Raw genomic sequence first — 26,949 nt, forward strand, 5'->3', positions numbered from 1 at the left:
TACAGTCTGTTATGGCCTTGAAGAGAAATATCCAGATATAAATCCAGGAGAAGAGGTAGGTTAGATGGAATGTTTTATCATTTAGACTGGATTGCTATCACAATGGTTTATAGCATTAGCAGTAGAGGAAAGAAAATCACTGCCTATAACCCTATTTAAACTCCTCCAGCCTAGTAGGTATAAATTCATGATTCATAATTGATTTGATTTGTATTTCTTAATTATGAATGATTTGGGACAATTTACTTTCACATAGTTGACTTTTGAATTTCCTTTTCTATAAATTACCCCTTTATAATTTGCTCATTTTGTAATTTGTAAATGAGTTTTTTCTTCTAATTGATTTGGAGGAATCCCTTGCTTATTCCAAGTCCTTGTCAGTTTGAAATATTCCAAATATCTTCTCCTAATCCTTAGTTAAGACTTTGTTGTTTTTCATGACCAAGAGCCCTGTTTTTTTCTTTTTAAAATATAATTATTTTATTCTTTGAGAATTTCATACATGAATATTGTATTTGCATTATTTCCACCCCTTCCATGCTCCCTGCAATTAATCCTATATCCATCCTGGTCTCTCACAATTTCTTGTCTTCTTTTTTTATTATTGTATGCACATACACACACACACATATATATATACATTTATAAATATACATGTATGTATAATGCACTGAGTCCATTTAGTGGTGCTCATGTATACCTGTGTTTAGACCTGTTATTACGTAGCCTCTCAGGGCTAGTCCCTGGAGAAAGCCAATTTTCCCACAGCATTATTAATGCCTGTAGTTCTTCATCTTGAGGTGAGACTCTGTGACATTTCCCCCATCCACCTTGGCATGTCAAATGGTTTTGTCATTATGCATATCTTGATATGCCACCACCCTGTAGAGATTTCATGGGTGCTGCTTCCCTATCATGTCTGGAATGCATTCACTAGCAGCAAGTGTCTTGTCCCTCTGGCTAAAAACCCTATTTTGATGTCATTCAATTAATACACATTTTTGGCCTTATGGTTTATACCTTGGAAGTTTAGTTTAAAAGTCTCCCCTGCCCCCAGTTCTGAAAGGTTTCTTTTTGGTTCTTTTTTACATTTTTGTCTATAAACTTTCTGAATTTATAATTTTATTGCTTCCCTTTTGAATATGATTACTAAAATAACTTTATTCCCATGATATTGTGAGTGAAAGAGGCTTCTAAAAGGTCCAATAAGATGCCAATAAGGTTTCAGTAAAGTCCAAGAACCTGACCATAGTGTGTCAATTATTTCTGGGAAAGAGAAATGATCTGAGTCCCCAAGCATCAATTTAGCAGTAGAATTTGGAATAGAGCCTGTGTATGTTTTTGAAGGTTGTCAGAGTATTTATCAGAAGGAGCTCTAAAGTAATAATATTAGCCTGGCCATGGCCATGGGCTTCAGCTTTGTTACATTATAATCTCAGTATTAATCTGATTACATATGACCTATAGCACTGTTTAAAGTGAGGTCCTCAGATGAGTTCCATCACATTTATTGAATGTGCCTGCTGAAAATAAAGATATCATTTGTCAAAACCCATAGAGTGAGCTGGGCATGGTGGTACATGCTTGTAATCTAAGCATTTCAGGGTCAGCCTAGGCTACACAGGGAGACTCTATCTCAACTTCCACCCCCTGCAAAAAAACAAAACAAAACAAATCCCCCAAACAACCAAACAACAAACCAAACAAAAATTGTAGATTGCATAACATAAAGGGTCTTGATTAAATTGTGTGTTTGGTTGTCTAATATGTATTGACATTGGTTCTTCACTTGTAACAATGGTCCACACTGATGGTGGATGCTGATGGAAGGTGGAAGGGAGGCTATGCGGTAGGGAAGAGAATGTATGGAAACTTCCTTACTTTCTGCTCAGCTTTTGCTGTAAACCTAAAAAATTTCTCTAAAAAATAAAATTCATTATTTATAAAAGATTCCAGATCTGTTCTTTAAAATGCTTGGAGCCAAAATTTTCTTACTTATTTTTTAGGCAGGGTCTTGCTATATAATGTAGGCTGAAAGTAAGTATCCTAGATATAGGCTATGCATATAGAAATGTTATAGCTACTACCTGAAAATTACTATCTTAATAATAATATGATGGCATGGCTTGCTGTAGATGCTACTGAGTGGATGTGGACTAGCAGGTGAGGGAAAGAATCATGTTAGATTATATCTTGAGAGACAGCCAAAGAGAAATAGGTTTTGAATGGGGTAGAATCTCCCCGGGTTTATTTTAACTTCTAATAAAATTTTATTACTTATATTTGTTTTATGTAGTTTTTATTTGAAATGTTTATGGCCTAAAAAAAGATGTGTTTTGACCCAAAACACAGAAACCTGCTAAGCAATTGGTACTAAATTTTTATCACTGTGTGGATGAACTAAAATGATGATTCTGCAGTCAGTGGATTCTAGCCTTTACTGCCATTTCTGCCTAGGATGAGTCTCTTCCCTCCATCACTTCCAAAGGACACTTGTTTAGACATTTTTTTGACAGGGTCCCAGCCTGCCTGGATGTCACTATGTGGACCAGGCTGGCCTCAATCTTACAGAGATCTTCCTGCCTCTGCCTCCTGAGGGCTGGTATTAAAGGCACCTACCACCACGCCCAGTGGCTTTTCAGACAATTTAAAGGCTTGATTATGTTCCTCATCTGTCTGGCAATACAGTGCAGGAATTCTCAGCTGGGTTGAAAATGGGTAACATTAAAAGAAGCCACATTTCCATCTGGGAAACAAACACTTTCCTTGGTACTGTCATTGAACTTACAGAAATAGTTACAAGGCTTAAGCTCTGTGGATGGCAAAGGCTATATATTGTCAAGGAATAACCTTTCCATCCCTTTTCCCTCAGGCATATTTGAGAAAATTATAAAAGAAAAATCCAACCAATCAACAAACTTCCCATATGAGTCTCCATTTAAAAATATTTATAAAGCTACCAGATGTGAAAATCACATTTAAGTATGTGGATGAAACAATCTCTACATCTTAATGAGGTCTCCATTAAAACTGAATGTAGCTGGGAACAAAGTGAAACAGCAGGGCAAGGTAGTTAGGGACATGGGCTCTGTACCACATGAATCAAGCACTATTTGTTTGTGAAATACAATTAAAATACCAAGAATAACAGCAGTTGATATATGCTAGGCATGATTTCCTCATTTTAGTTTCACACAGCCTCTATAAAGGAGGTTCTTTTGATGTCCTTATAGTTGAGAACAATTAGGCTTGTCCAAGATTGCAGAGCAAGCTAACAGGTGACAATTCAGTTTCCCAAGGTTGATAGGGAGCTATATCCCCCAAAGCCAGCAATGGACTTTTTGGAGAGGCACATGTTAGGTCAATCAGTGAATGAAACTTACCTTGGTCACAGTCTATCAACTGACTCAATTATAGTGATTCATATTGGTGAGATGTTCTTCATCTCCTTGCTCTGAGCCTCAGTTTCCTCTTCTATAGGGAAGGAATGGGGTCAATCCACTGCTCCTCAACCCTGGCTGCACATTAGAATCCTCCAGGGAGTTCTTATACCTGGATCTGCTTCCTGAACAGAACGAGATCTCTGGTGTGACACCCAGCACTGGAATAACTCAAAGCTCCTCAGGTGATGGTAAAGAACATGGGCCTTTTTGTGTTTAAGTGTCTTTCCTTTGTCATCAGATTTCAACATTCCTTTAACTTGATCTCAAACAGGCATGAGAAGAGTTGGATTTACCAACTTACATCTTAAAGGATTTTAAATCTGCCAAGGCTGACCAAAACCACCACCACCACCACCAACAAAAACAAAATTTATTGCTGTTTATATTTAGTTGATTTTTCTGAAACAGGGACAAGATTGCTTCATCTTCTACTAGGGACCAACACACACAGCCTCTTTGTGGCTCATTAGCTAAAATCTGGGAACACCATCAACTGCATCTCTCTTACCTAACAGAGAATGTCTCAGATGTTCTGTGTGTAAAGGCCAGCCTTGATGAGGAGCCTTCAGATTGGCAGTTGGCATTTGCTTATGGAACTTCTGGGCTTCCCACCTTCTCTGGGGCAAGAGACAGTTATTTTAGGTTTTCTCTGGAGAAGACTTGCTGCTGTCCAGTGTGGGTCAGGGCCTGCTTTCAGCGAGCCTGTGGCCTTACCCATTGAGCTTCTCTTCAGTGACCTGCCTGTCTAGCTGTTCTGTCAGAACATATGTTGGGGTTGCTGACATGCACATCCCAGCTGCTCTTCTTCCTGCCCTTGGATGAATTCTGCCCTCTCCATTCCCTGCGTCATCACTCTCACTTGTGTGGGCTTTGACAGCAGACACATGGCATAGCAGCTGTCAGCCTTCCCTTTTCACCTCCTGATGATTCCAGACATAGCAGCAAAGGTGAATGGCCAAGTTAAGATGGAGAGAAGGTATCAATGCAGGCCAAACTAAGTTTTTGCCCCAGTAAACCTGGTCTTTTACATGTACAGTAAAGTAGGAACAAAATCGAGTGAAGTGCAAAATTACAGCACCTGCCAGTATCCACTGCTGGCTGTCTACAGAGTCATAGTCAAAAGGGACCATGTGGATGGTTACTAGTGACTTCCTCCAGTAAAGTTTTTGGAGTTTAGATGTTAAGTTGGCTGCTCTGAAATGAATGCTCCAAGTAGAAGACTTCTCCACCTCTGCCATTCCTCTTACTTGTCCCGGTTTCACAACAATCTGTCGTGTTTTCTGTTTCTTCATCATCATGACCTCCTTCCCTTTGATACTGACAGACTCTGATATTTTTCCACAGGCTGATTTTTCAAAAGACTCCCAGAAGATGAATCCTTATATGTCCAACTGTCCTTGGAAAGCAGTCTCTGCTTTTTCTAACATAATTTTTCACTGATGCTGGCATGTCAGCTGTCAGTGAAGGGTATTCACTCATTTTACACAGAGCTGGCACCAACACGGTGCCCTCATGAAGCTGTGAATGTCAGAACAGGATTGGGCTTCAAAAATACCTATAACACTAAATGCTCTCCAAGCGACCTAGGATAAACCCCACTCAACTTATTTCTTTTCCAAGAACCCTATATTTATTTTCTTTCAAAAATAATTTTATTTTGACCATATTCAGACCCCCTACCTATCTCCTCACACTTCTACCTCTTCACTTCATGTCCTCTATAGTATTTTTAAGTCCTATTGAGTCCCCAAATACTCTTGTGTGGGGGTCCATCCCTTATAGCTTGATCAACCTGCCCTGTGCCACATCCTTAAAGATGATGCCTCTCCATCTTCCAGCAGCTATCAACTGACAATAGTTCCTTCTTAGTTAGGGCTGGGGCTTCTTGCCCACCTCCCCCATCCATGTTGGGATTTTGTCTGGCTTGGGCTTGCATAGGTCTTGTGCATGCGGTCACAAACACTGTGGGTTCATATGTGTAATTGCCCTTCTGAATCTGGAAAACATGGGTTCCTTGTGTTTTTCTACCACCTCTGCCTTTTACAATCTTTCTGCACCCTCTTTTGCAATGATTCCTGAGCCTTGGGAGGAGAGAGTATGATATAGGGGTCCCACTTAATGGCAGAGAAGTCTGCCACCTCTTATTTTCTGTAGGTCGATCAGTTGTGGGTTTCTGTGTTAACTGCCATCTACTGTAAGAACTTTTCTAATGAGAGCTGAGAGATGTGTTAACCCTCAGTGACTATCATTAGACATGGCATGCCTTAGACATACAGGAAATGCTTGGTGAGTTCAGTTGAATGCCGTTGTTTGCCCCTTCTTTGGGTCACAGTATATAGTGCATTTTTTTTTCTCTTAAAACAAGGTCCTCAGAAGTGAGATGACTCACCTAAGGAGGCAGAGTGGCAGTGCATTGTTCTCAGCTGCAATTCTTGGAGTCTTTTAAAACCATGCCTCTATATCAGGTAATGTACAGGCAAGTTTATTTCCTTTGCAATTAGTGAAGGGACAAACTGCTTCTCATACAAAAGAGATGCTAAGTGGAGACATTAACTATTTCTATAAAGCTTTTCATTAAAGTGATCCAATAACAAGCACTAAAATTTATAAAGTACTTTACCTAAGAATTTGAACACGAGAGATAATATAAATACAACATAGTTTCTTGCTCACTTTCAAGAATCCTAAGTGTCAGAAGTGAAAGTTGCAGGATTTTTTCCACAGTAGAAGGCACATTTTGTGAAGCATTACTAGAGACAAAACCTCTCTGCCGATAATTTCAGTATTTATTTACCATGGCAGGGTTTTGTTTGCCCCATTCAGACGAGAAGAACAACTGTGTTTCTTCTTGCAGGGGCAAATGAAACATCAGGTTTCATCTTTGTGGTTTTTGACCTCACAATGGAATCATTTAACATATAATTAAGAATGTAGATACCGATTTTGCCATTACATTAAAAATAAATTTGAGAAGTTGAGGCTTCAGATTTGACTTGAATTACACGCAAGGGATTAATGTTTGACTTCATATACGTACTTCTTTCTACAAAATACATAGAAAAGATCCAGAGACTGAAAATTGGGGGAGAGAAACTCACAGGGTAAACAAACCAGAGCAGACAGCAAGAATATGAACTTACAGATACTTTTACTATATTTCTGAGGGAGAAAGAACTTTAACCAGTATAATTATGGTCTAGTAGTTAACCAGTAATCCTGACATCCAGCAGACTGAAGATCACAAATCTAAAGGCACCCCTAGATACACAACAAAATCTGTCTCAAAAAGCTAAAAAATAAAATAAATAAAATAAAAATGAAAGGCTAAAGTGTTTGTCCAAAACAAAAGCAGTTATCTTAACAAGTAGATTTATATTACATGTTAAAAATCAAAACAGAAATTTAGAAAGAGAAAACTGATCACTAATGAACTTCAAATGCTGAGGTATCTGCTAAAGCCATGCGGAGATGTGTGTCTTCAAAAGAAAAGATAATTGTGGGGCTGGAGAGATGGCTCAGCGGTTAAGAACACTGGCTGTTCTTGCAGAAGACCCAGGTTTGAATCCCAGCACCCATGTGGCAGCTAACAACTGTCTGTAACTCCAGTCCCAGGGGATCTGACAGCCTCTTCTGATCTCTGCAGCCATTGCACAGGTGCACTTACCTACATGCAGGCATTACACGCATACACATAAAATAAAAATAATAAAATTAAAAAAAGAAAAGATAATTGTGTATAGACGAATAACTTAGAAGTAAGCAGTTCATGAATTGTGTCTCACAAAGGTCAGTTATATTCTCTTTCAGCTTTCAAGATCATGTTGCTCAAAGGAAGGGAAGAGACAGAGCGGGGAAGCTGGTAAGCTTTAGCCTAACAAAGATTCCATTTAAAGTTCTGCGGGAAACGGGAGTAGACATTTTCTAGTAGGGCTTGACTCTTAGATGGCATGGTTTTGTTGTATAAGGGTCTATTTCTTTCACTGTCTCATGCCTCTCCTCTGCCTCCCCTTTTTCCTTTTTTAAAACTCCAAGTTCCCAGTTTTTCTAGCTGGTTTGATATTTACCCAGAGATTCTTGTCTCTTCAGACATTATCTCAGGGACTAAAATGATAACTGAAATGTCAAAACTTATTTTGGATGTGGAAGTAGAGTTCGTAATGGTATTGCTTGGGTTAGGATTTAGTCAGCTCTAGCTTTACCATCAGATTCCTAAACTACTTCAACTGGATGTCAGCTAATTGGGGAAACAGAGAGAAAAATCTTTGTAATTAGAGGTTGAGTACTAATCAAAGAGGAAGCTCCCTCTTTGAGCAAACCACAGTACATTAATGATCTTGACATGAAGCTTTTGAATGAATTATAGTCTCCTAAATTCAGATGTTTTCCAAGTTACCTGTAGGTCAGGAGGGTAAAGTGATGGAGACACTCTCCAAATGTGCATTCCTGAGCAGCTCCTGCTATGTTCTCCTCCCACCACACCTTTAAATGCCCTCTCCATCCCCCTCCTTGCAGCACAATTTTGTGTCCCCTCTGTTTCCCTCCTTCCACCAGTGGTGGCACTCACCTCTGGTTCCTTCTGAGGGTAGTGGACAGTATGAATAACATGCTGCTTAAAGGCCAAGGCATTAATGCATCTTGGTGAATGCATTACTGTATCCATTACCAACATTACCTGTTTCTGAATAAGTCAGTGGTTTAGAGTAGAAGAGGTGATGGCAATGGATAGACGTGAAGGAGCACATTTCAACCTCACCCAAACAAAGCCTTTTTATGTGTAAGATCTATGACGCCACAGAGTAACATTATAATGAGATGGAGGCAAGAAAAGATTCATCTTTTCATTCAGTAATCTACTCATTTGAAGTGTAACTATTGAGTGTCTACATATGCCAGCTACCACTAAAGTATTGAGTATACAGTAGTAAACAAAAGAGAACACTCTCTGCCTGTGTTTCCCCTGGGGAGGCAGACAACTAATAACAAGAAATAGTGTGTTCCTCAGAGAAGGTGACATTTAGGGAAAACCTAACAGAGGGAAGGAACAAGCCTTATGGAGGAGACTATTTTAGTCAGAGGGAACAGCAAAAACATAGATCTTGAACTGGCATGATTCCTGGTGTCTGAAGAACAAGAAGGAAGAAAGAAACCTGGGTGTTCAGAGATCTGAGTGACAAAGATGGAGGTAGATTTGCACTGCATTGTAGATCATGGAAAATGACTTGGGCTTTTCCTCTTAGTGAGATCACCAAGTCACCAGAGGGCCTCAAGTTGAAGAACAACATGACCATTACCTGTGTCTGCATTACACTGGCTGCTCTGAAGCTAGACCGAAAGGGCCAAAGGATGCCTGGGAAAAAGGACAATGGCCTCCATCAGGATACCAGCAGTGATAAGGATAAGAGGTGGAAGACTCCAGTCTGTTTTACGGTAGAGGTGATAAGAATTTTTCATGGTTAGGTGTAGGTTGTGCGAGGAAGAGGCAGAATATTTCAAGATTTTGTCTGAGCATTTAGAGGAATAAGGTTGCCATTAACAGAGATGAGGAAGGCCATAGGAGGGGAGGTTTTATTGTTTTGTAGGATGTATGAGGAACTCAGTCGCGGACATGGTAAATTTGAGATACTAATCAAATTAAGAAGCAGGCAGTTGAGTATATGAGATCAGACTTCATTGGAGAGGTATGTGTGGGTGGTAAGCCAAGAGCCATGGGGAAACAGATGCAGTTTAAAGATAGGGCACCACATGAGGTTACCGGGACGGGACGTAGCTAAAAAGGGTACTCCATCAAAAGAATGGACAATCAACAGAGGAAGTGTAGCTGAAAGAGCAGCAGAAGCAGGAGAGTTAGATAAAGTAAACCACTTGGCAAAAATTCAAGACAGAGCTTCAAGATGTGAAAAGGCTGCTGATAGGACAAGATTAAAACTGGACTATGAAATTCAACAGGTGGGAGGCCAGGAGATGCCCTTAACAAGACTGTCTGTGGAATTCTGAAGGAGAAACTTGGAGTGAGATTGTGAAGCCAGAGTAGAACAATCAGAAGCAACAAGAACACAAGACAGCTGACTCCACCAGGACCTCCAGGTTTGCCTCAGTGCTCAGCACAGTTTCAATCCTTCTGAAAAAGTATCAGAGTATGTGCAGTTTCTTTTTAGGTCCATTCTGAGATTCTTTGAAGACTGAAAACTTTAAAACAAACCCTATCAGGAAACAAATAATTCACCTTGGCCTCATTCTAGTTTTAATTTAAAGCACTTGAAGATGCACCCCCGCCCCGGGCTTCCTGATCTTACTTTACTAGGTATTTATAAAACATCATAGGTAAATAACAGCATGGATTTTAAACTCTATTCTCAAATGTATTAAACTTTAGTTGCACATACGAATCCACAGCAGTTGTGACAGCATACACAGCAACTGTGCAAGCCAAGGCAGACAAAACCCCAGCATGGATGGGGGAGGTGGGCAAAAAGCCCCAGACCCAGCCAAGGAGCTGTTGGCAATTGCTAGCTGCTGGGAAAGGGAGACTTAGTTTCCTTAAGGGTGTGATGCTGAGTAGGTTGAACAAACTCTAGGGGATGGTCCTACACCCAAGAGCATCTAGGGAATACAAGTTAGGCTCAATAGATCTTAAAAAATAATAGACAACATGAAGTGAGGGGGGTGGATCTGAGAGGAGATGGGGGAGAGGGTCTGACTGTGATCAAAATATATTATGTGAAATTCCCAAAGAATCAATACAAATATATTAAAAAAAGAAATTCTCAAGTAATCAATAAAATATTATTTAAAAAACCCTTTTGATTATATAACATTCTAAAAGTGACCACAATAAGACTAAATTATTTACTTATACAGGCCTGAGTGATTAAGCTGGAAGCAACAGAATCAGCATCTCTTAAGAGTTGATGACATGATGCTGTATGAAAGATAAGCCTTGAAATTTTGTGTTAAATTATTTTATTTGAGCTCAAACCCATTCTTTCCTAGCTCTGAAAAATTTGACAAAATATTAAATTTCCCTATACCTTAGTTCTGATATAAAGAACTAGGGTGATGATAAATACCTCATTGGGCCATTTCATATATCAAATCAACACCAGGGGTGGTGGTACAAGCCTTTAATCCCAGTCCTCTGGAGGCAGAGGCTGTAGAGCTCTGTGAGATCAAACCTGGTCCACATAGTGCCTTCTAGGCAGCCTGGGACTAGGGAGACCCATCCACCAAACCAAACCAAACCAAACCAAACCAAACCAAACCAAACCAAACCAAACCAAACAAAAATAAAACAAACCTAGTCATGATAAAGGTTATACCAACTCTCCTGTTGATAAATGACTTCTACCCTCATGCTTTTGTGAGACTCCTCCAATAAACAGAGGAGGCAGGGCTGGATACTGTTGCTCCCATTTTATAAAGATGAAACTGAGATTCTGAGATGGTCAGGGATTGGTCCAAAGTCATCTGTTGGCATTGACACCAGAAACAATGTGCTCTGATCCTGGTCTGGGGCTCTGTCCACTATCATGGTACCTATATGGTCACCACATGGGATCAGAATCTAGTTAGGCATGGTGGCTTCTCTGCCATGGGCCACAGTGTTTAAAATCTGACTCATTCCACTCTTGTGGGTATTTATGAGTGGGCTAGTGACAGAGTAGTCCAGTGGTTGGGCATACACTAGAGGGAGAAAACACCCAAGGAATCCCAAAGCCTTCTCCTTGATCTTTTTTCCCTCCTCCTAGACACCCTTGCATGCTAACAAGTCTCAGGAAGTGTTTGTTACTGTGAGGGATTGAGTCCTTATCACCCTCAACTCTTTGAGCACTGGAAGAACCTGTTGATGTTTGGATAAGTCCTGCATTTTACAGACCAGAAGGGCTAATTCTGGAACTACTAAGATGTTAGTCTACAATGGAATCTCTACACCTAAGGCTCACAGAACATAGTGGAACAATGGGTAGAGACAACATGAATGCGTCACTCAACTCTCATCAATGGAGCTCCCTCATGCAACAGAGACCAATGAACACAAAAGGCCACAAATGGCTAAAGCATAAAGTAAGCGTCTACAGAGTGTGGGTCCCTGGACAGAACTCCTATATTAAACTTCACCCATCCAGGGCTCAGGAACCATTGTGGAAGAGGGGGGCAGAAAGACTGTAAGAGCCACAGGAGGAGGTGCATGACCATACAGAAACAGAGTCTTACAGGCTCCTGGGACCTTGCTCATATGAACCTACAGCAATGGTGACAGCATGCACAAGACCCATAGAAACTCAAGCAGACAAAAACCCAGAACTGGGGAAATGGGCAGCAGGCCCCAACTTTAGGCAAAGAACTATTGACAGCTGATTACTGCTGGGTGAGGGAGAGTTGATATTCTTTAAGAGTGTGACTCTAGATAGGCTGACTAGACCCCAGTGGATGAACTTGCACTGTGGGATGTCTGGGTACACTAACTTGACTTGGTAGGCCTTAACATAAATGACAAAATACATGGAATCCCATGAGAGGGGAATGGGAGGGTGCAGATGGGGGAGGGGGTATGAAGATGATTAAGAAGTTTTGTATGAAATACACAAAAATTCAATAAAAATGTACACAAAAAGATGTTAGTCTCAGCTAATGTCAGGAGCAGTATGAGTGCTGGGCAGCCTGAAGACAAGTGCACACGTCCCTCCTTCTACACTATGCCACACTGCCACTCATCGTGTGGCCATAGCATGGCATGACACCTAAAATCAAAGTCCCAAAGGATTTCTCAATTAGTTAAGTAAAATAAATTTATTCTTACTCCCCCTATTATAGTATTAAGAAAGTGCTTAAGCCACTTGATAAGTAAACCGTGGCTTGAGTCACCTCTTGATGGATAATCATGTTTTCTCATTTGCAGTTTAAGTGCTTGAAGACAAGTGACTTTAAAACTGTTCATGAGAGGACCCAATTATCTGATAAGCAATTCTAAAGACCATATACACAAACGTAGAAACAGACCTCTTTATAAATGATGTCTGACAAGGAAAGAGATATTTGTAGCATAGGAGCTCTGGAGAATGTAATTATTTATCCTTTCACAATTAATGAAAGAAATTGAAATTGAAGCTTTCATTTTAAATCCTTTTTATCTGGGTGAAACTTTAATTTTACATAATTAAATTGACTTCACAGTTCAGTGTGTTAAAATATGCAATTAAACGGCGTATCAAGGTTAAATGTTGTTAGCTCATTTAGAAACCATGCTGATGCTCTCCTAAACAAGAAGGAACACCTGCCCATCCACTGTTATCCCTGAGCCGAGGACCACACTGCCTGCAGGCCTGTGTCACCTGATTCAGAGCAGGGAGAAGAGGCTGTGTGCTCCTGTGTGTGTGCATGTTCGTGTTTAATGGGCCAACTCCTCTACAAAGTTAATTGAATTTAAGAAGTTTTCATTTCACTTTGTTTTTCAGTGACAATTTTATTTTTTTCATTAAGAATTATTCTGGCACTTCAATAGAGCTCCCTAGCTGATTATGCTTTATAGAAATCTCTTCTATGATAGTGCTTGCCTCTTCAAAGTTGTTACTTCCTGTAAGAACAGATACTGTACTTGATCCCAGTCAAAAGTTGGAGAAGCAATAACATGATTACTTACTGTTGGTTGAAAGTATGTGAAAATGCCTTTGTTTTAATTTTCCATTTCACAATTATGATCAGTTTCAGCTGAAATATCTTTCAAGTGATCTTTGTGCTCTTTGGAAAAGGAGAGCCTTGAGCAACCTTGGGGGAGGTGCTGAAATGAGCCAGGGGTAAGTTCACTGGATGTGTCTTCGGAGGCAGCTGCAGTCTGTAGAAGTGGGGCTTTACTTGCCTACCCCCTCCCTGTTTTCTCATTGAATAGCGTCTTGTGATGATTAATTTATGACTCAGTAGCATCTTATATTCCCTTTCATTTTAAGATCCTATGAGTGGAACGTGCTCAACAGTGAGAATTGAGTTCCCTTCTCTTCCCCGATACATTATGCAATTGATGTGGCAGCAATTGTGGTTTATCCCGTTAGAGTGATTGTTGAGAAGGATTCACAGATGTGATATCTTTGCTGCAATGATACATAGATAACCTGGATCTACATGATGGCTCTTCCAGACAAAGGGGAAAGGTGTGCTGCAGGGTTAACTACTATAGCCCTAAAGAAGATATGATCAGGACATGAGATTGACCACTAAGGACAAAGTTCTTGAAGCTGGGGGCATATGCTATCTCTTCAGGCTTGCTCCCTCTGTAGTGCTCCAGCTACTAGAGATATAGGTTGATATGACTGGTGAACCATAAGCTGAAAAACTGTAGAAGACATTACAATGTGTTTAGTGATATGATTGATATAAGAATGTATGCATGCTTTAGTTTACTCTTTTGAGCCATGGCTTCACTTAAAATACTGCCTTCTTTCTTGACATCAGAAGGCATCCTGGGGTAAATAAGATCTTCTAAAATTCTGAGCCAGGACTAGATTTATTTCTGACTTATTGTATTACCCTGGAACTCAAACAGGGCCTTGGCTCCCATGGGACATTTTGGTAGTTTTATTAGGAAAAATTAATAGTGAAGAAATGTTTTGCTAAGTAAACAGTTACGGTAATACATCCTTGAAAATTTGTAAGGCTATATGATCAGTTTCATAATTACAAATTATTCTGAAATTTAACTTAAACCCAATCTCCTTCCTTAGGATATTGATGCTTCATTTGGGTTATTGTATTACTTAAAATCCATTAAACTTCTATTTCGTGAAAATATGCTCATGCATGCAACATATAGAATCATTGATTTGTCTTTCATCAAATAATCTGAGTTCAGAAGGTTCAGTCTTGTACATAGATTGCTACTTTGTACAGTAATGACGAAGCCTCATCATTTCTCAGAAACACGTATGTTTGGTTAAATTTTATACAAAGTTTAGGAACCTTGACTGATTTTTACAGATTCTAGTTCATGAGGCCTGATGCGTAGAAGAGCTGTTTACATTTTCTTAGTCTCAGATTAAGGATTTTGGATGGAGAAATAAGAACGCAGTGCAATCGAAATGTTTCATTCACATGGCCTGATGTTCTCTGGTGCTTTGTTGGAGCTCTCTGGTCTGTGGCAGATGAGCTGCTATTAACTATAATCCTTCAGAACAAGATGTAGAAAATGATGGTGATGCAAGCCGAGTTGGTAAATACAGAGAACTCATACATACACAATCTCTAAGCCTTATGTTAGTATCTTTTAACTTTCTTTCCCATCAAAACTTCTGCCAAGGTATTTCTAATATGTCACCTGTCTTTAGTAATGACCTAGACAGAAGGGATCAGGAATCAATATATAGTTGAGAACATTAGCAGTAAAGAGCCATCTTGAAAATGCTAAGTGTTATTCTATATTCCTGACTGTTCATTTCTGAAGTTTGCATTCAAGAGAGAGGCCATTCATATGGGCATATGAATCAGAATCTTCCGTTGCCAAATAAAAATTTTCCTGCTTTTATTAGTTTTTCTTCCCCCACCCCCAAATTCTCTTGCATTTGTGGTCAAAGGAGATCTAGTAAGCCAAAATTCTCAATGTAACTTTGAACTTTACATGGAACAAATAGCATTCTGTCCTGTTATTAGATGCTGGTATAAATCAAGTATTTTCAGAACAAAGCGGTCTTTAATTTATTCTTTCAGGAAGGTAACTTGTCTAATTTGAGCTATCCTTACCATTATATTTGTAATTAGCAAGACAGAGAGTTGTTTACATCCAACAAGCCACAGAGATAGACAAGGGCTCCAAAAAGCATCAAACTAATCAGTGTCTGGAAAGTACTAAATCTGTGACATAAGTGAAACAACAACTGTTATCTTCACATTGACTTATTATTTTTTTTAATCTAGAAAGTCAACTCTGAGAGGATGGTAGCTTTGGCATCACTTCCTGTGATTTGTTACCTTTGTGTTTGGAATTTTTTTTGGGAGGGGTCTTTTTGAGACAAGGTCTCCCTGTAGCCCCAGCTGGCATGGAACTCACAAAGGCTGGCCTTGGACTCACAAAGATCTGCCAGCCTCTGCCTCCCAAGTGCTGGGATTAGAGGCATGTACCACCACACCTGGCTTCTAGAATATTTTTAACAGGATTAGGTAAACTAATATATAGTGTGTCTATGAGTCAGGGGGTAGAAGAGTTTCTGGGTGGCTGTTACTCTCCTGAGTGTTCTATTTTTCCTTCTCATGTTCATACTTCACAAGCATAAACAATAATGTCTACCTGTGAAGCTCATTATGTGACCACTGGCACATGACATCCGTGTACAAGGTTATGCATACTTATAGTGAGGGCCTATTAGAAATAGCAAAAGGCATTTGAAATTAACAGCTGCTTGAAATAATAAGCTAAATTTAATAATTCAAGGTTACATTTAGCTCCTAACTAGGAACAAAAAGGTAGAGGAAACCACTCAGATCAAGGTGCTGATATAAGTGCAAATTGTGAAGATTAAAGATAACATGAAGAGTCAGGCACAGTAGCACAAGTCTGCTCAGCACAGGAGGCTGAGGCAGGAGGATCAAAACCTTGAGGTCAGCCTGAGCTACAGAGAAGACCCTATCTTAAAAATCAACCAACCAAACAACAACAGAAAGAAAAACCAAACCTCATAAGATAAAGATAAATACATTGCATGAATCTAAGTCTGTAACAAATCCTTGACATTAAGATTCTACCCCAAAGAGTGGGTCTCAAAATATGGAGAGAAAATTATAAGATTCATCTTGAATAATGACTTGCTCTTAGTCACCTACTGTAATATACTTGGGCATAGTTCACCATTCAATGCCCCCTTCTCTCTCCCAATTTTCTTGTGTTTTAGTTGACAATTTCCTTTTGAAAATAAATCTAAGGACTTGTAATTGCCTAGATATCACATTGGAAAATCAGCTAATTAGGGAGCTACTATAATTTCCACAACTACTTAGGCCAGCCTCACTGCTCCCTCTCTCTCTAACAGGTTACCTTTGAATTCAAATCAAGTGATTATGATGGTTTTAGAGATTTCCCAGGCATTTATTTCACCCAGAAAAAATACTTGAATCCACCAAGGAAGTACTTTGCATCCAGCCAAACAGAACCTGCCCCACAACGCTGCCTCTTATCCATTAACTCCTGACAGCTAAGAGATTAGAGGAGGCAAGCAGAAAGTGGAAAAATACATTTAAACAATCCTAATGGACATAGAGAGACCTGGAAAGACAGGCACCTCAGAAAGATAAGTAAATGCAATACTGCACTTTAATCGTGCAAACTTCTTGATTCTGGGGAGAAGTCTTGGAGTCACGCGGCGTTAAAAGATGGAGCAAATTCAAGCAGCAGGGGAAAGAGCCCTTGCCAGGAAAGATTGGACGGCTTGTTTTCTTTTTTGTGCTCGAGGCATCCAGTAAGAGTTCCTTACAGTAATCTTACCTTTGTTTTCTGCCTTCAGTTCCTCTGCCATCAAGCTGTCCTGTCGGTTACCAAGCACAAATGCTAGAAAGGAGAGGATCAGGGCGTCCAGTATTCCAATAATAGCTAGGATGTATGCCCAGCGAACTGAGCATGCCCCAAGAGTGTATTTGTCTGTCTTCTCTCCGCACATCCGTTTTACTTCATCTGAATCCCAGCCATCAGGGAAAATCATACAGCCAAGCACAAGGCAGGCAGCTTAGAGAGAAAAAGAGAGGAAAACAAAGGGAAAAAGAAGTTAGCAGATTTCTACAGTTTGTCAAATAATTCCAAACTCTTCTTGATTTAGAAAGCAGCAAATTATCACTACACTACACTGTGTGTGTGTGTCTGTGTGCGTGTGTGTTTGTGTGTGTGTACTTGTAGTCTAGCATTCTACTCTTCAGCGAAAGGAGCTCCAGGTCTATATTTTGGAGTAAGCCCATGCACCCTGAGAGAGGCAATGGTAGACTGATCTATGAGAAAATATTAAGACATTGAAATTTTGTGTGCGTTTGGGGAAGGCTTCCATTGCAAATAGGCTATAAGGAATCATAACACTACAGAATGACAATTCAGCTCTGGCTTTGAAGAGCTGTGACAGCAGCCAGATAAGGGATTAGGATGACATGGAAAATACCAGAGTGTGTATTGACTTTGAATCACTGTGAAAAATAACAATGTGATCCCTACCCCCAATGCCCTGAAGCTTCTTGAAATTCTCATTGCCACGTGCAGTACACATCAATGCTGTCTAGTCTAGCCTTCATTCTAGTTTTTTTTTAAATTAAAGTCTGAAAAACACTGCAACACAATGAAAAACAGAAAACAGAAACAGAATGCTTATGGAAATTAAGAATTTCAGAATATATATATTTCTCAAATATCATTGCATAAGAATACTTTTTTCTTTTTGTGTGTATATGTGTTATGTTGTGTGTGTGGTGTCGGTACATGTTTGTATGTGTGCTGGTGTTTGTGGCCCATGTGTGTGTGCATGTGTGTGTGTGTGTGTGTGTGTATAGGCCAGAGGTCAATGTCAAATATCTTTTCTCATTTTCTCTCTAACCTTGTTTTTTGAGACAGGGTTTCTCACTGAACCTGAAACTCACCAATTCAACAAGGCTAACTGGCCAATGAGCTTCAGGAATCCACCTGTCCTGACCCTTCCCGTGCTGGGGATATAGATGGTAGTGCATTCTAGAGATCCAATCTCAGGTTCTCAGGTTTGTGCAACAGACTCTTTACTGACGATACCATCATCTCCTCATCCATTTTCTTCTTTCATTTTGAGACAATCTAGCTATGTAGGCAAGGTTGACTTTTGAACTCACGGTCCTCCTGCCTCAGCCTCTCAAATGCTGGTATTACAGGCATATACTACCATACCTGGCTGCAAATTCTTTTCAATTTAGAACACTGATGAATTATCAGAACCATTGGTTGTAGCCAGCTTTGAGTCTTTGTTACTTTCTTATGATCTCAGTTAATGGGAAAATGGATGGATGAATAAATGAATTATGATACCTAGGCCCTATACTCTAAAGTACAAGAATGGTGGTCTCAGGACCACAATTATCTCATGGCACAGATCTCTAGTTAAAGAGAATTCAAATTTAGTTGACATTCAACAGAGATAATTTTGTTATGACTAGACAACAGATTGCAAGTACATGGGAGGGTGCTTTAAATAAAGTGAAGTTGGTGATTTGAAAATATTTTCACATTGCTGCTCCATCTCTTAGCCTGGAGTACCCAACATGCTCTCTACAGCATAATCTAGTGCAAATTATCTGTGAGCTTAAAAAAATGTGATTTTGGATGGGGGATGGGCAAGAAGCCCCAGACCTAGCTGAGGATTGGTAATTTACTGCTGCTGGGAGAGAGAGAGAGAGAGAGAGAGAGAGAGAGAGAGAGAGAGACATTTTGTCAGTTTTCTTCAAGCATGTGACACCTGGGAGGTTGACCAGACTCCAAGGGATGGACCCATACCCAAGAGCATTTGGGTAACAAAAACTAGACTCAATAGGCCTTAAAAAAGAGAAAAATAATAATAGAAGACATGAAGACATGAAGTCGGGGGTGGCTAGTAGGGTAGGAGCGTAGATGGGGGAGGGGGTCTGAATATGATAAAAATACATTGTATGAAATTCTCAAAGAATCAATAAAGATATTTAAATAGTAGTTTCCATGAACAGAATTCATTTTGTTTAGGACAATGCACAAGATCTTTGAGTCTAAACTATAATCTGTTAAAGAAAAACTCACTTCTAAATTACTTGGAATATTTAAAAATATTCTAAATACATTTTATCTGTAAGAAAATTTTCTTACAGAGTAAAGGAAATGTCTTTTTTCCCTTCAAATGGGAGTTAGTTGAAGAACAACTTATATTGCAGTTTAACTAAACTTAGTAGAAATCACCATGACCCAAGCCCAGGCAAGCTCCTGGTGTTGTAGGACAATTCACTGGGGAATGATGACATCAACATAGACATTTTCCCTCAAGCTCTTTCTATCATAAGAGGAGATTTGACTATCTTTTTCAAAATTTGGTGTTTTTTTTGAATTTTTGTGTATTTCATATAGAGTATCTCAAACAATTTTAATTATTTTTTACCCCTGTCCCCACCAGCACCTTCCCATGCCCCCACCCCAGGAACCCATATACTCCATCATCCATGTTAAGGCTCACTGCGTTAAGTCAGTGTCCCCAGATGTTACAAAGTGTAGAGATTAAGAGTCTGTAGAATGCTGGTACTTGGACAAGACTCCTGTATTGGCTATCTTTTAGGTTTCCATTCTATAAACTCTGAGTTATAAATTGGGATTAAAAAAAAGCAGTAGAATTGACACTCCAAAACCAAAACCACCAAAGACCTGAAATAGCAATCCATTATTCTGTTTTCAAAATATGACTTCCTAAATTAAAGTTTGAAGAGAAAAATACCCAACATAGATGAAATAATATGCAACTGTTCTTTATGCAATGGCTATTTTGCTAAAAGGCGTGAAAGCAGAAGTTTTGAGACGCAATTCTTATTTTCAATAATCTAAAGGAGTTTGGTGTTTATAGAAATTGTGAAAATGGAATGGGAAAGTTAGGATTTGGGACTCCTGGAGAAAAATGTTTAGGCTCACCTAACAGGGACATCCTAATAACCTTCAGGATAATGGGAAATATGATATATGCCTAGGTTTCCCACACAATTTTAAAAATTTTGAAAAATTATTATTTTTTATTTTATGTGTGTGAGTGTACTGCCTGCATGTGTGTAAGTGCACCCATGTCTTGCAACACCCGAGGAAGTCAGAAGAGGGAATTGGATTCCCTGGAATTGGAGTTATGGATGGTTGTTAGCCTCCATGTGCATGCTGGGAATTGAACCCAAATCTTCTGCAAGAGCAGTCAGTTCTCTTAATTGCTGAGCCATCTCTTCAGCCACCGCCCCCGCTCCTTGTCAACATTTTAATTTTTCTCTTTTTTCTTTCTCTCAACATTTTAATTTTTCTCTCTTTCTCTCTCTCTTTATCTGTTCTTTCTTTCTCTTTCTTTCTTTCTTTCTTTCTTTCTCTCTCCCTCCCTCCCTTCCTCTCTTTCTCTCTCTTTCTCTCTCTCTTTCTTTCTTCCTCTCTTCTTTCTTTCTTTCTTTCTTTCTTTCTTTCTTTCTTTCTTTCTTTCTTTCTTTCTTTCTTTCTTTTGACAGAGTCTCCCTGACAACTGGCCTGGAACTCACTAAACCAGGCTGGTCTTGATTCCACAGAGATCTGCCTGCCTCTGCCTCTTGAGTGCTGGGATTAAAGGCATGCATCATCACACCTGGCTCTGACAACATTTTCTTAGCATGAACAATTTGATCCTTTTTCGCTTTTCTGTTTTGAAAATCTAAATGGTTGTATAGTAAGATACCCCCCCCCGTAAATTGCATTTAAATGCTTTTAAAATTTTACATGGCTCTTGTATAACAAAAGCTTTCCCTCTCAGCAATATATTGTCAAAGCATACATTATTTCCTTCTCCTATCCAAACTCCTTCTACTTAACTGTTTTTGAAAAGGAAAGTTCCCTAAATTTTAGTATATTTAATATGCGATTAAAATAGATTAGGGTCTATTGGCTTCTTTTAATTAATGCTTGAGTGCTGTGATACTCCCTATTTTCTGGCATTCTAATAACCAGAATACACTCTTGAAAGATCCTTGGCTCTCTTGGTCAGTGATAGAACAAATAATATTCCTCCTGGCTTTATATTAACTATTTATAAAGCAATCAACCCTAAGATATAGTTTGATTACTACAGTAAATACTCGAGTATATAAGGGACCAGAATATTTTATTAATTCACACATGTTATTTCTTGACCACAAGAGATAGTGGAGAATTAATTCCAACTGGACTATTATCTAAAAAATGGCTTTCTTGTTAGAATGTCACCAAGGAAATGGTTAACTTCCTTGCAGCAATAAGTTTACTGGAAGTATATCAGAGAACATCTTGAATACTAAGAAGTATGAGCTCAGCAGTTGGGAGTGAGCATACAATAATGGAAAGAAACCCATGGCCCTATGATATGCCACTGTAATATCTTCTAATCTAGAAAATATAACAAAGGTGTCCTTGTGTGTTATAGTTGATTTCCATTTTAAGTATGTTTCAAGTGGTTAGGAAATATTCAAGTTCTACAAGGAGCTCTATATTCAGGCTACTGATCCCACAATGGGTTCTTCTGACATAGTACACAAATGGCTAATGCTTCTCCAGAGCCACTAATTGCACTGGCATTTTTCTTGTTAAAGAGCTGAATGTAATCTCTGTGGAAAGAACATCCTTAGAAAAATCCACAAGCCTTTGTAATAGGCTCTTTCTTGAAAGGAAAGTGAAGGAAGACAGAAAAAAAATAGAGGGGTTATGACTGGAGTTACTTAGGCTTGCTTATGAGGCTGGTCCAACTGTCCCACCACAGGGCCTTGAATACTGCAAACCTGAGAACAGCTTATTTTTGAACAGGAAGAGAAAGCCTAAATTCACTCTTAAAAAAACCCTATGCACTGCTGCACAGAAGCATGATAAATTGTCTTGTGTTGCCAAAGCACTTGAAGGGAACGTGGCGAAAGGGGGACCTGCATTCACTTAACTCTATCAATTATTTGGGCAAACAGTAGCTGGAGAAATTGATGCCAGCAGAGGTTGCCAGGCCTACAAAGGGTGAACTTTCACACCAGGATTGCCACTCTGAACACCTGGTGAGAGAGATAGATGACTCATTTCCTCAGCATCTTCCTCAGCTCATGGTCAGCAAACCTGAGCTCTAATAGACATAGACAAAAGGTTTAATATTTACAGCTCAGTTTATTTCTGGAATATAGAGTCACTCAATGACCCAGGACATGAAATACAGTGGTTTTAGAGTGTGGCAGAAAAAGTAAATTGTATCCTGGAAGATTTTAGTTTTAAACACAATATAATTTTATGGCTATTTAACTTGGGGTCATAACACAAAAGACATATCACTTAGAATGGCCATGGTTAAGAGAAAATATAAGCAAACCTTGGGTTGTCAAAAGACAAGAATTAGAAAGTGGTATATGGTGATAAGAAAAGTAGTCTGCTCTGCTCTGTCATGCCACTTAGCCCTATTTTGCATGAATAAAGGGCCCCATAATACAGTGTGCATGGTGCTGAATCAGCAATGAGAACCTGGACTTCCCAGGATGATCAGAAATCTGCTCACACTTGCAGGGACGGGCGCTATAGTTGGTGGAGAAAACTTTTATAGGATAGGATGCTAAGCAAGAGGAAGAATATTTAATTGTATAATATCACTTGCTAAATCTGTTCAGGTTTTGAGGGTTAATGGCTACACAGAGCGATGGGGATGCAGCCCCAGTGGTGGAGCACTTTCCTACCATAAACAAAACCCTTGGTTTACTCCCCAGTACTGAAAAAGTCATATATAATAAAAACTAAAATTTAGAATGCAAAAAATTCAAAGGCAGTTCTTATCTGTAGAGCACAGTGCTGGATGACCTGATTTATATTATACCACAGGCCCAAACTCTGTGAAATACTGAAAATGGCATAGTTAATAAGAATAACATATATCACAAGAATAGCTAATATTTATTGAAAACTTCTCATGTGGGCGGCATACCTTATACGGATCTTCTCATTCAATCCTCAAATAAAGATGAGAGAAATGTGGGGGCCCTTTTCCTGACTCTTGTTAGCTTCCAAAAGGAGGGGTTTCTCTGTAAATACCCTGTCCCGTAGCCCATCTCTTATCCCTCTTCCACGCAGGTGCAGTGACCAACTCATGAATGTCTGGAGGAGAGGAACTGGGCATATCTGCCCATCCCCTTTCTACCTTATGAGTCACTTGCTTACACAAAGCATTGTTTTACTCCTTTGTATTGTTTAGCACGGGACAGGCCTGCTTTTTGAAGGCTGTCAGTATTTATCAGTTTTGCCTTACTTTAATGAAATACCTGAGGTAGCCTACTTGTGAAGAAAAGAGGCTTATTTGCTTATAGTTTTAGAGACTTTTAGTTTGGGTGGCTCTGTTGATTCAGCTTCTACGGAGAGCACAATGATGAAAGCAACCTGATAGGAGCAGGTCACAGGAAGCCAGAGGGAATCAGGCTAAGAAGTCTTTTACAACTTACTCTAGGAGACCAGCATTCCCTTTGTGGGCTGCACTCTCAAAGAGCCCAGGGCCTCCCACTAGGTCCCATCTCTTAGAAGTTTTACTAATTGGCACACTGCAGTCTCTAACACATGCACTTTTGGGGGACAACCACATCCACATCACAGTACATCTCAAGACTAGAAAGATACATGTGTGTTTAATGCTGGGAGTGCAGGCTACACTTTTTGGCTAACAAAGCCACCCTAACCTTCCTTATCATAAATGGGCTGTTTCCCTCTCTAGCTGTCAGCTTGCCACTGTCTCAGTTGGTCTAGAGCTCCAGAGGGGGAGTAGAGGGCTGCTGTCATTCTCTGCCCACCTTGATATTATTGTTACGTATGAGTAAACTGAGGCACAGACATTTCAAATAGCCTGCTCAAAGCATACAAAGCCTTCAAGCAGCAGAACCAGGATGTGAACCCATCTCTGTTATAGTATGCATCCGTGTCATGCACACACATTATTATGCAACAATGTGCATGAGTGTTGTGCACTGACCTTAGTGATAAGAACACAGAGTAGCAGTGCTTAACATGCTATTTGTAATTAGGCATTTATTCTTTGAGTACAGGCTACTAGAGTGGGTTAGTGTTTAGATTATAAGTATTTCCTTTGTTTATGCTAGTATTCTATCTAATCAGAATTTCATGTGCTATGTACTGCCAAGAACATTGGATTAATTATAAATTTTAAATGTGTGGGATGTGAATTAAAGAGACTTTGTTATATAAATATATGTTTATACACATGTATTGGTTTTACACAATTTCACAAGAACTCACTTTTTATTACTGACTTTTTTTCTTGGCATCATATTTTAAGTTGCCTATTAATTAGCCAAATATTTTATATATTCTAAAAGGCATATATTTTCTTTTAAGATTACATGCATGTAACTTACTAACTTAAAGGTTTATTTATAATATATAATATCCTATATATATATAATTAAGATATAGATCAATTAGGGTCTAGTGAGGCTTTTATAAAACTATCTCTTTAAATAACTTCCTTAGGTTTTAATAAACATATATTTTAATGAAAATTTCAGCAAACATAAAACCAAACATATTGAAAGGTCACAAAGAAGTATGAAACTTGGAAGACAGACTTTGGCTTAGTCATATTTCCATGTGCCTAGATCTATACTGTCTCCAATAATTTGTTTACATAAAATTTATTATATATATTTAAAGAATATACACAACATGATATAAGGAGATCACATGTGCAATAAAATGGTCACTCTTATGGTTTGAATGAGAATGTCCCCCATAGGCTCCAAGTATTTGGACGCTTTGTCCCCAGTCGGTGGCACTGTCTTGGAAGGTTTTAGAAGGTATGGCCATTCTGGAGAAAGCATGTATTGGGGGCAGGCTTAGAGTTCTTAAGCCTTGCCAGATCTCTAGTTTCTTTCCCCTTCCTGTGCCTGCTTGAAGATGTGATCATTAGGCTTTCTGCTCAGGCCACCTCCACCACCATGCCTCCCCACCATGATGGACTCTTAGCATGGAAATATAGCTCAAATAAACTCTTCCTTTTATAAGTTTCTTTGGTCAGTGTTTTATCAGAAAAGTGACTAGTATAGCCACTATAGAGGAAAAAATGCACAGAGCCATACCCCCTATGGTGGGACCAGCTGGCACCACTCATTTTTTTTAAAAACTTAAAAAAGTTATTTATTATTTTTTTATGTGTATGTGTGTATTGCTCGCATGTAGGTAAGTGCACCCCTGTTGTGCAATGCCCGTGGAGGTCAGAAGAGGCTGTTGGATCCCTGGGACTGGAGTTACAGACAGTTGTTATCTGTCATGTGGGTGCTGGGATACGAACCCAGGTCTTCTGCAAGAACAGCTAGTGCAGTATTCTTAACCCCTGAGCCATCTCTCCAGCCCCAGCACCACACATTTTTAAAAGCCCTTGAATTCATCACTTTTACCTTCATGTTGAGCACTGGGTCTTCTGATTTTTTAATTCTGTATATTCGGTATTTTATATCCTTTGACATATACTTTCCCATTTTTTTCTCTCTAGCCTCAACCTAGGCAACTGCTATTTTCTTCTCTATGTTCGATGTTTTTTGGGGGGTCTTTTTGAGACAGGGTCTCCCTGTAGCTCCAGCTGTCCTGGAACTCACTATGTAGACCAGGCTGGCCTTGAACTCGCAGAGATCCACCTGCCTCTGCTTCCCGAGTACTGGGATTAAAGGCGTGCACCACCACACCCGGCCTCTATGTTCAATTTTTAAGAAGAGTCCACCTGAAAGCAAGATCACATAAGCTTTGTATAGTGGCAATGCCGGTGATCTCAGCATTTAGGAGGCTGAGACAGGAAGATTATTAGTTTTGAAGCCAGCCTGATTTGCATAGCCAGACTCCGTCTTGAAAGATAACAAATAAATTGAGATCTTGCAATATTTTTCTTTCTGTGTCTGGATTATTTTGCTTAACATAATGTCCTCCAGGTCCATCCACACATCACAAATGGCAAGATCTCTTCCCTTAATAAGACAGTAATATTCCAGTGTATAATATACCACAATTTCCTTACCTGTTCATCCCTTGATGGACACCTAGAGTGCTTCCACAAATTGGCTACTATGAATTGTGCTACCACGTATTTGGGAGAACAGACATCTTTACAAATGGTAATTACATCCTTTAAATATATGCCCAGAAGAGGGATTTGGGGGTCACATGGTAATTTTATATAAAAATTTTAAGAAAGCTCCAAACTGTTTTCCATTATAGCTACATCAATCTAAAATCATATCAACAGTGTACATCTTCACAGGATCACCCAAATTTGTTCTCTTGTCTTTTATTTTCCTGGTGTTGAGGACTGAACCTTAGACATTTTGCATGCTAGGCGAGTGTTCTACTACTAAGCCAAACCCCAACAACCTCATATTGGCTTCAATTGCATTTTCCTGACGATTAGTCGAGTACCTTTTCATATACCTGTTATCCAACTTTATGTAATATTTGGAAAAGTGCCTATTCAAGTCCTTTGTCCACCCTCGACCCCATTTTTCTTCCTTCATGTGAGACAGGGTCTCATTAATCCTACCCCAGACTTGAGCTCACTATGCAAACTCAGCTTGGTCTTGTTTAGATTCTCCTGCCTTAGCCTCCCAAGTGCTAGGGTTTCAGTTATGTACCACATACCCAGTCTTTGCTTATTTATTTATTTTTATTTTATGTGTATGAGTGTTATGCCTGCATGTGTGTAAGTACACCCCTGTTGTGCAGTGCATGAGCAGGACAGAAAAGGGTGTCAGATCCCCTGGAACTGGAGTTAAGGACTTATTATTATTTTTTTTACTATATATATATTAAATTATT

General features: G+C 39.3%; 1 protein-coding gene across 2 annotated transcripts in view; it reads right to left on the reverse strand.

Moving 5' to 3' along the window:
* Positions 1 to 26,949, reverse strand: part of Lhfpl3 (LHFPL tetraspan subfamily member 3) — a 641,410-nt gene that overhangs the window by 197,530 nt on the left and 416,931 nt on the right. For both annotated transcript variants that reach the window (XM_008830749.2, XM_008830750.2), the window contains exon 2: positions 16,903 to 17,139. In XM_008830749.2, coding sequence (XP_008828971.1) covers positions 16,903 to 17,139 — 237 coding nt within the window. The remainder of the gene's footprint in view (positions 1 to 16,902; positions 17,140 to 26,949) is intronic.

Source organism: Nannospalax galili, unplaced genomic scaffold (assembly GCF_000622305.1).
Source record: "Nannospalax galili isolate Female #2095 unplaced genomic scaffold, S.galili_v1.0 scaffold312, whole genome shotgun sequence".
In the NCBI taxonomy this organism is placed as follows: domain Eukaryota; kingdom Metazoa; phylum Chordata; class Mammalia; order Rodentia; family Spalacidae; genus Nannospalax; species Nannospalax galili.